Source organism: Triticum dicoccoides, chromosome 4A (genome assembly GCF_002162155.2).
Source record: "Triticum dicoccoides isolate Atlit2015 ecotype Zavitan chromosome 4A, WEW_v2.0, whole genome shotgun sequence".
NCBI lineage: Eukaryota > Viridiplantae > Streptophyta > Magnoliopsida > Poales > Poaceae > Triticum > Triticum dicoccoides.
Window position 1 is genome coordinate 32,317,502 of NC_041386.1, and position 10,455 is coordinate 32,327,956.

At 48.3% G+C, this 10,455-nt stretch overlaps 1 protein-coding gene across 1 annotated transcript in view; it reads right to left on the reverse strand.

Moving 5' to 3' along the window:
- The window catches only part of LOC119284763 (FRIGIDA-like protein 3), a 10,580-nt gene extending 5,472 nt beyond the window's left edge, over positions 1-5,108 (reverse strand). Inside the window, exon 1 of the mRNA XM_037563929.1 lies at positions 4,383-5,108. Coding sequence (XP_037419826.1) covers positions 4,383-5,055 — 673 coding nt within the window. The 5' untranslated portion in view covers positions 5,056-5,108. The remainder of the gene's footprint in view (positions 1-4,382) is intronic.
- Between the last annotated feature and the right edge of the window lie 5,347 nt (positions 5,109-10,455).

Sequence of the window (10,455 nt, forward strand, 5' to 3'; positions counted from 1 at the left end):
CCACCCCGCCGCCAACGGCGACGCCGCCGTCCAGCCGATCTCCCGCGCCGCGCCAGGAAGCCCCGCCGCCATGCCGGACCGCCGCCGCCTAGGGAGCACCCCCCGGCGCCCTCCGCCCCGCGCCGGAGAGCAACCGAGAGGGGAATGGCCGGGGGCCGCCGCCACCAGCGTCGCCCGGGCCAGGCCCACCAACGTTCGCTCCCACATCGCCTAAGCGGATGGGCGATTGGCAAGCATGTGAACCACGTCTTCCGAAGCAGCAGAACACAGGGAACAGGAAGGGTTGTGCGGCCAGCCCCTCTTTGCCAAGTTGTCTGCCGTCAGAAACTTTCTCAAGATTGCGAGCCATGAGAACACCTTACACTTGAGCGGCGCATCGGATGTTGTGCTTGAAATTTGTGCGCCTCTCTCCCTCGAATTGGATAGAGTATGCCGACGCCGTCGAGAACTCACCAGTCGGCGTCCATCGGCAGGAGACGGAGTCTGCGAACACCGATAGCTCGACCCCCCTGGATATTCGTCCGGAGTAGCTGGAAACACCGATCGGGGCGGAAGATTGGGTGAGGACATATAAATAGGAGAAGGGAGGCAAAGGGACTAAACGAAACTCCGCCATCGACCGCAGAGGAGTCGCCTACCTTAACTAACATTAATGGCTAGTAGGAACGGCACCTTAACTCGTCAATTCAACGGCGCACTTCAATTGACCGCCCATGCTGCCCCGGGACAACTCCACAGCTGCCGCAGAACTCACCATCCAAGGGAGACCGACCTCATACACACACAACACGATTAAGCCCACCAGTTCCCCATCGAAGAGAAAACCCACCAGGCCCATTTTAACAGGAGACGACCGAAAATGTTACTGGAGCAGCGGCCCACCACTATGTACCGCTTCGTGATTACTGAACGACGTACCAACGCGACCGCAAAGGTAATCAGACGGCCGGAAACGCATAGATCTCAATATCTAATGGCCAGAAATGCAAGTGGTCTGAGATGGTTGGAAAGATGCGCGGTTATAATGTTTCTAAATATCAAGGATGAAACAGGTTCAGTTCATCCATTAACAGGACATCAGAATTAAAGAATGGCAGCAGCATTCAAATTTTCATATACCTAAATTAAAATAGCCTTCGGTTAGGACTTACGAGTGACCTTGCAGAAATAAATAGCGTGTAACAATCTGAACAAGAGTGCCTTAGGGAGAAAAGGAGAAAAGAGGAAAGAACAAGAATGTGAATTATAATTCCCAAATAAGCACATAGATTTAGCGCACAGAAGTGTTAACATGATTATACAGGCAAATCACAAAACAGATGAAGAAATATATTATATTATACAGCTGAAAACAAAGCAAAACTGAAAAGATTGCTCAAGTAGGGAATTTAGAAGCGGTTAGCAAGCTAAGACAGGGAAATAAACTGCAAAGTTACTGAACAAAGCCATGGGGTCATGACTCGGGCATTGAATGGGAACAATTGCAGCATTCGCTATATGCCAATGCCAATCAATCCCAACAGTTGGCAATCGTTTTACAAAGGTGTCATCACAGCTTCACAGGTCACATTATAGTGTTCAACGGTACAAAGTTAGTGTTTATTCCATCCTTTCCATAATAAGTGTTGTAGTTTTAGTTCAAATTTGAACTAAAACCACGGCACTTATTATGGAACGGAGGGAGTACATGAAGAAGCCTAAAAATCTAACAGCAAAATCAGAGAACAATCAACAATAACTCATGAGCCAAGGCAAATTGGCAACTGAAACAAACAGTAACAATGTACGATATGAGCAACACTCAAATCAATGCTAGGAGTTTTTACAGAATAATCTCCAAAATAAGACTTATCATTTGGGGTTTTTCGGAATGAACGGTTCATATTCAACCCTTCTGCCCTGCCTTGCACTTACGTTATAAGCTCACTAGTTAATAGACTCAAAAGATAACAAGTGAAATAAGTGATTTTATTGGGTAAGCTCAGGATGATCGTGGATAAACTGACATAGGACAATAAGGCTCAGCTTGCAGTTGCCTAATTGTGTTACACTGAACTTGTTTCATAGCGATGTGCTGTGGATAAATACCCATGAAAGCAGGAAGGAGCTGGTTACCAAAAGATAGGGAAAGGCTGGTTAGGCAAACAAGATTATTATAATCTACCACAGTGCCAAAAGTGGCCTAAGAGCCCTTATGCACCCCAGCAATATTTTGGAGTTCAAGCTCAAAAGATAATACCAAGAACATAAACAGGCTCAGTCATCCATTAGCATAGAGTGACGGACATCAGAATTGAAGAATGGCAGAAGCATAAAATATTTCATATGCCTAAATTAAAATAGGCTACAGTTAGGAGAGACCTTGAGGAAAGTAAATAGCATGTTGATGAAACATCGACCCAAAGATGCAGATGAAACAACTGGACACAAAGAAAAATACAAGGATATAGCAATATGTGCCTCCCAAAATAATATCAACATTACGGGTCTGTTTAGTTTCAGTCATCGAACGGAATGGCACGGGTCCGTCCCGTCCCTGGGCCACGTTCTTGCGTTTGGAATGGGAACGGACTAGAACCCACTCGTTCCCCGAAAGAGAATATTCCGCCAATATCCGGAACACACTCGTTTCTCCAATTTGGTGGAACGACGCAGAACGGCCTCTCGCCCACTCCACCTCCCACCCGACGCACTCTCCGTCTCTCCCAACCCCTCTCGTCTCCCGTCGCTCCTCCACGCTCGTCTCTCCAAGTCCGGCGGATGAGCGGCGGCGACCAGGACAGCAGATCCACAGCAGGGCGGCGGCGACCAGGCCAGCGGATCCACAGGAGAGGCGGCCGTGACCTGATCTATGGGATGGGCGGCGACGTCCTGATCTGATGTGGCGGCGACCTGATCTGATGAGGCGGCGGCCATCCCCTCGCAGGCTGCGACAGCCACCTATCCGGCGGGACAAGCACTACTTCCGCTCGGTATGGACAGGGCTCCATCTATGAGCAGCAAGAGCGTTGATGTGCTACTATCTCGAGGTCATCAGTGAGCAATTTTTCTTGATTGAAATCCAATCTAATGTAAATAGTCAAAAAATATTGAGCAAAATCCTTGATTCTGTGCCCATTCATGATTTTTTACCCTGTCTATGTCCTCTCAATAGGAAACAATTCAATGTAAATATTCCATTGAGAGAATACCATATTTGATGTCAAAGTACAATTCAATATAAATGCTACGGTAAGTTTCAATATTATGTTTCCAGAAATACAAAGATTTTATACTTGGTCATATTGTATATCTATGCATATGAGAGGCAGCCTCATCATTTTTATACAGGAGATGTTTTGAACTGAATTCATTCCATTCCATCACTCAAACCAAACACTGAAACGTAACCATTCCATTCCATCACTCAAACCAAACACTGAAACGTAACCATTCCATTCCATCAAATATCCCAACCAAACACAGGAACGAAACCGACCCATTACAGTGGAATGGAACCTACATCGACCCAACAAATCCAGGAAGATGGTAGGTGGGTAAACCAACATAGAAATAAAGCTACAGCGTGAGAATAAAAGAAATACTAATAATAAAATAGATGATTTAAGGAGCAAGGGCAGATGACAAATGTCCTATGAAATCATGATATTCCAAATGAAAAGTTCAACATAAAAAATTAATATAGTACTTCCAAGTGCCGTCAACCTGAACAACTTAAACATAGCCAGTCAAAACTATCAGACACTAATCTGTGCTATCTAACTGCAAATAGATCATGATGGTGAAGAGTTTTAAAAAAAATGCAAAAGCATCATCGTTTCATCCTGTACCTCAACAAGAGCATCTCCAAATTGCATATTCACAAACAGCTCTAGGTTGCAGGATTTAAATGCAAATAAAATAAAAATACGCAAGAATCACCACGGGGAAGTTCTAACAGAACATTGTGTTGCAGTCTGTGGCAATATCTATCGATAACAGAGTGTTGGATTCCTGCTACTAGAATATTGGCAGTCTACTCAAGAAATGATTAACATAAAGGTTACCCCTGGGCACCATTGCTAGCCATACCTAGTACCAGCTTTGCCAATCAAACTAGCTTCAATGGACTAAAAAAACCAGCAAGAACGAGAAAAGTGAGCCGCAGGTGCTACTGTGATGATAACCACTGCTCATATTTCATGGCTAGCTAGTAGAAAGCTAGATGAAGATGAACCAAACAAATCGCCTAGCCGTTGCATCCTGTAGCTTGTGCTAGCTAGAAATACTTGCTTAGCTAGGCATAGTCAACGGAAGATGCAAACACACATTTACTGAACAACATGGTTGCACAGAGCATAATGCAGTTCTAATTTTCATACGGCGAGGAAAATGTGTCTTACCTGGTAGATGCTTGTCGAGGTCGAGGCCAAGGCCGAGGAAGATCTCCACGGCGCGCTCCCGGCTCGAGATTGACACGACCAGATCGAGCACCTGGGCGGCGCCACCAACATCCTCCACCAAACCAAATACCCCGACGAGAAGCAGAAAGGCGATCGTCTCATTCTTAAACAGCGACTGCTCCTCGATCCGCTTGCTCCGCTTCCAGTCCGCCGCGACAGCCCTGGCCTCCTCTCGCGCCTCCGGCGACGGCTTCACGCCGCGCGCGCGAATCCGGTCGAGGAGGTCGATGAGCAGGCGGCAGGACACCTTGGATTCACCGTCCGCCTTGCCATTGGTCGGAGGCGAGCGGCAGAACCCCGCGGCCGCGGCGAGCACCAGGAGCCCCGGGTCGGGGGCCACCAGCAGGGCGGCATCGAGTGAGCGAGCGGGGTCCCGGAGCTCGTCCCTGTGCTCGGCGAGGTACGCGCGGAGGCCTGGCCCGTCCATCCCGGAGCAGAGCAGCTCGAGCTGGGAGAAGCCTTCGAGGCGGGAGGCGAGGGTGGAGTCGATTGTGGTGGCATCGGAATAGAAGGAGCGCCATGCGGAAGTGAAGGCGGAGAGGGCGGTCGAGTAGGTCTGGAGGGAGGCGACGGCGTCGAGGACGGAGGGGTTCGGCTCTCGCTCGGCGGCCATGGCTGCAGCCAGCGCCGGAAACCCTTGGCTCTGCTACGGTCTACGCTGGCCCGGTGGTGGGGAGGTGGAAGAAGCAGGCTGGATGGAAGAGGCCCACGTTGAGTAAGAGCCCAAGTCATGTACAGGCCAACAGGGCATTTCCTATTTGGCGCCACAGGCGCCAGTTAACGTGCATTTTGCTAACTGGCGCCTGTGGCGTCCGTAAATGGGCCGGCCCATCTACGCGCCGGTTGAGGATTTTTTTTAAAATTCTGTAAACTTTTTTGAATATTGATGAACTTTTTAAAAATTTCAAAAGTTTTTTTCAGATTGATAAACTTTTTTGAATATTGATGAACTTTTTCCAAATTCAATGAACATTTGTCTTGAAAATGGATGAACTTTTTTATTTATGAACTTTTCTTCAGGTCCATGAAATTTTTTTCAATTTCTATGAACTTTTGCTAAATTGGATGAACTTTTTTTTCAAATTGATGAACTTTTTTCAAAATTGGTGAACCTTTCAAATGGATGAACCTTTTTTCTTTAAATCTGTAAACTTTCTTGATTTCATAATTTTATTTTCGTAACAAAAAAATTGAAAAAACTGGAGGCAGCATGCTAGTGGGCCGGCCCATGCGAGCAGCGCTGCATACGCCGGATCATTAACGGGAGCCTGCAGCGTTGTATAGGAGCTTCCGACCAACAGTCCAAGATAACAAAGAGTTGCCCATGCCCATCTACATGTAGCCCAACGAGCCTAAAAAAGACCTGTTTAGCCAGTGAAAGGGGGTGGCATTTGCAGACGTTTTTTATATGCTATAAAATCTTTAAAACACACATGGCAATTTATTCATAAACATAGCAAATTACGGCAATGTATAGTTTTGTTGTGAATATTACCATGTTCACTTGAAAGAATTGCCATACTCCGGCAACAATAAGTTGTTTGGTTGGACACTCCGTTTGTCATGCCTAAGTAGAGGCAATTGTGACGCACCACGAAACGTGTGGCGGCTAAAACAAGCGCCACACCTTAGGCGAAAATTTCTACAGCCAAAACCCCTTCGAGTTGTGGCAAGCCGAACTTTAGTAAAGAACTAAATGTCTTCCTAGAAAGTTCTGGCATGCCACACCTTTGACGTGGCTAGCTAAGACTGACAACCAAACAGCTTCTAAATGTTACTAGTCAATGTGTACGTGCAATGCACGTTAATTTGGAAGTATATTAAGTGCATGCGGATATTAAGTAGAATATTATTTGCGTGTTATTATGTGATTAGCACTATATTTGGCATGAAATTAACTGCATGTTAAACGTGTTGAGTGCTCGACATTGAAGCAGTCTAGGTCGTTGGATTGACATGATTTGATGGCCGAGATTAATTGGATCTACCCATTTGAATCTTTTTATATTGGTATAAATGAAAAACTTTTGTTTTGTCATGCCTCAGTGAAAGTTCATGAATAGCTTAAAGAAACATGTAGCCCAACGCCAGCTAGTGTTTCTTCTTTCTTTTCTTATATGCTCTATTGAAAATAAGGTTTTCTTGGCTCAAAAGGAAAACTTGGATGCGAAATTCATGTCCCAACAATTATGACGTTTGTTAGCCTTTTCTAACAAAGGGTGAATTTATTAACTCAAGATGAAGTATCAAGTGGATACAGACATAATGAGCACATATCCAGCCTCTTCGTACCTAGGATACATACATTCCACATGAACGCACACACATAACTAAACACATGGCAAATAGCAAAGTCATATAAAACCAAAGCTGTCACTTAGTGAGGAAAAAAGCCTGAAGCTGTCAAAACAGCAATGGACAAACTACACCAATGACCATATCTGCATCGACCATCTTTTGACACCAAAAGGACAATGACGTTCTTCAGCAGCAATGCCTTCATGAAGGGAATGGCACTCAAGCTTCGCCGTCATTAGATCCAACAACCAAAGGCCAGATCCTAGGGTTTCACCCTAAAGAGCGAGTTCGAGCCTATTCAAGCAATGCTTTCAACAAGGTCACAATGCAAAAACATCGCAATTGGCACATATAACCATATAACCAACTTGGGTCAGACCTAAGATTATCATCACAGGGCTCGAGACCGTGTACTCAAGAAGCACCACTAAATTGAAGGCAATCATGTATTGTCGTCACCACTTTTTTGAGATCCCAGCAGCTACAAGGGTAGCACCGTCTTGATGTGATGGCGCTATCACCGCCGTTGTACAAGTACAACCATATCGTCTACATCAAGCCGCCTTCCATAGATTTCATCTCACTGCTGAATGCGAACTAGACGGACTAGGAGCCGCTAAAACCCACAAAGGATTCTTCCAGCTGCATCCCACAACCTCGCCAATACAAGCCACTAGATCTGGAGAGAAGAACTCTCACGAAGTCCCCTCATTGGCCATCACAATCCACCAGTCAAGAGGTCTGATAGATTGTGACTGAGTGCAACTTGCCATTGTGATTGATTCTAGATCGTTACCGTGCGGCTGCGGTTCTTGCAGTTGTAGTGGGATGGACGGGAATGAAGGAGGTTGTGGCGAACTATTGATGCATTTCGGGCGGGCCGAGCTGATGGGCGGCATACTAGTAGGGCACCTTCAACTCGGATGGTCAAGGTTGTGATTTCTTGGGCAACATCGGCCTAGCGTTGCACTTTGGCTTACGTGCTCCGCCCTGACTGGTTGTCAGTGCATCTTCCGCCCTCTTCTTCGCCTTGATGTGATGATTGTTGCATTCCGCGGACTGGATCACGCGGCCAGCCGCCTCCAGGTTCGAAGGAACGGCGTACAAAGTCATAGGCTCCTTCGCTTGTTCCATCATGGTGGTGGTCCGTGGAAGGGGATGAAACCCACAACCTATTTGGTAACCATTTTGGCAGGGGGATTGGAGTTTTCACAGGGGTGTTTGTGTAGGGATTAGACATGGGAAGTAGAGTTTTACTCCCATTCCCTTGTTTGGTATATGCTGGGAATTAGTGTGGCATAAAATTTTGCTCATGAATTAACGAGGTACCCCCTGAAAATAAATGGGTGGTGATGAAGCTATGTACCTAGGGTAGGGTCATGGATCTGTCCAACATACCCTCCCCAAGGACATCTCTACAAAGAATCAGAAGCAGTCGAAGAGAAACCATCATCCACTCGACCATGAAGATGTGCTCACTCGACCACCTTGAAGACACTCGACCACCAGAAGATGAGGAACCCTCCACTCTGCAACGGTCAGGACTCAGGACTTAAACCATAGCTTTATGGGCATTTACAACACTTTACTGCAGACGTTACCAGTAACGCCCCTCCTTTATGAGCATTGAACCTTGTGTAACGAAGGAGAGCTGGGGTCATGGCACACTCTATATAAGCCACCCCCCCCTCCTCTAGGATAGTGGTTCTCACTTTCTGTAATTCACACACATATATTCAGTCAACCGCCTCAGGGTTCCGAGACGTAGGGTTGTTACTTCCACCGAGAAGGGCCTGAACTCGTAAACTCGTGTGTACAACTCCTTCATAGCTAGGATCTTGCCTCTACATTCCTACTCCCCTATTCTACTATCAGTCTTAGAACCACGACAGTTGGCGCCCACCGTGGGGCAGGTGTCTTAGCGACTTGTTGGAGAAGTTGCAATTTTTCCGATCCCCTTCATCATGGTTCCAGGTGGAGGTTTGGCTGAGGGTCGCGAGATCCGTCTCGGCGCGCTCATGTTTGTCGCCGACGACTCCGCTTGGCTTCAGGAGGCACCACTCGATGCCGACGCGCTCCCCGCCCGCGGGGCGACTCACTTTCGCGCGTGCGTCCGCGGCGTCCTCCTGCGGCAACCGTCGACCCAGTACCAGTCAACTCCAGCAGCTTTCCCCCTTCCTGCGACCCGCCGGAGCAAACGCACCGGTCGGTCGAGGCTTCAGCGGTGGATGAAGCATGCGGTGGCCCGCCAGTCGGCCACCCCTCAAGTCGCGGCGATCGAGCCCAACAAAACTCTCTATGGCCTGTTCGATCTGTCGACTAGCTCCGTAGAGACCGCATCCGAGTGCGACAGCAGCGACCCGGCGACGGAAGTTTTGATGGTCAACGGACCACGCAGCCCTTCTGGCTTCAACCGCGAAGACGGAGGCAACGGGAACGGCGATCCATCGCGCGTTCACGAGGAGTACCGCCCTGAACCCCTTTCCTCGCAGCAGAGGGAGGAACTTCGCCGCTGGAACATGGATGCATTGCATACTCCTATAGTTGGAGAAACGCCTGAAGCCCAGGCCTTGGAGCAGGCGCGCTTGGCCAACCTGGCTGAGCGCACTCGACAGGAGAACCTCCAGCGCGCACTCGACGGTCGCGCTCGACAACGTGCTCCTGAGTCCAGTCGACGCCATCTTTTTCCACCTTCGACTCAGGTATACCGAACACCGATCCAGAATCTAGCAGCTGCTACCCGGATAGCAGAGTCGATCCAACCTTCCCAATCAGAAGCTGGCCGAGGTCTGGTGCAGATCAGAGCCTTGCTCCGGGCAGCGGGAGAGAAGAATACGGTCGTGTCTCAGTCGCGGAATAGGATCCATAGCAGATCCGTGGCCGTAGACACAGTTCAGTCGGCCCATAGCCCGAGATCTCCCCCGAGGTGTGAGGGATGTGGAGATCGGCATGATCAGTACAGAAACCAAGAGTAGTATGATCGCCGTGACGATCGCGATGATCACTGTCGAGTGCCCACGCCTCCTCCAAGGAGTGGGTCATACGTGCCTCAGCCACATGAAGACAGACGCCCTCACAGTGTCGGAAGAGGTATTCCAGTCAACCCCAGGGAGCCAGGCTTTGATGCGAGATCTATTCTCGTGCAGGGCTTGGTCGACAGAAACAGAGCTCACCGAGATGGCCATGACAGAGATCTGCAAACCAGCAACAGGGTGCATGTCTCTAGTCCAGAGTGCTTCAGCAGAGCTATCAGAGCTGCGGTGATTCCCCCCAACTTCAGGTTGGCGTCTGGAGTTAGTAAGTTCACCGGAGAGTCCAAGCCTGACACTTGGCTTGAAGACTACCGAGTGGCTGTCCAGATTGGTGGCGGCAATGATGAAGTGGCCATGAAACACCTTCCTCTGATGTTGGAGGGCTCGGCTAGTGCATGGCTGAATCAGTTAGCGCCTGGCAGCATCTATACTTGGGAAGATCTCGCCCGAGTGTTTGTCAGAACATTTGAGGGCACTTGCAAACGGCCGGCAGGTTTGACAGAATTACAGTGTTGTGTTCAGAAACCGAATGAAACTTTGAGGGATTATATCCAGAGATGGATCACCCTACACCACATGGTAGAAGATGTGTCAGATCATCAGGCAATTTGTGCCTTTAAGGAAGGCGTCAGGTATCGGGAGTTTAATATGAAATTCGGCCGGACAGGAAATATGACTCTGGC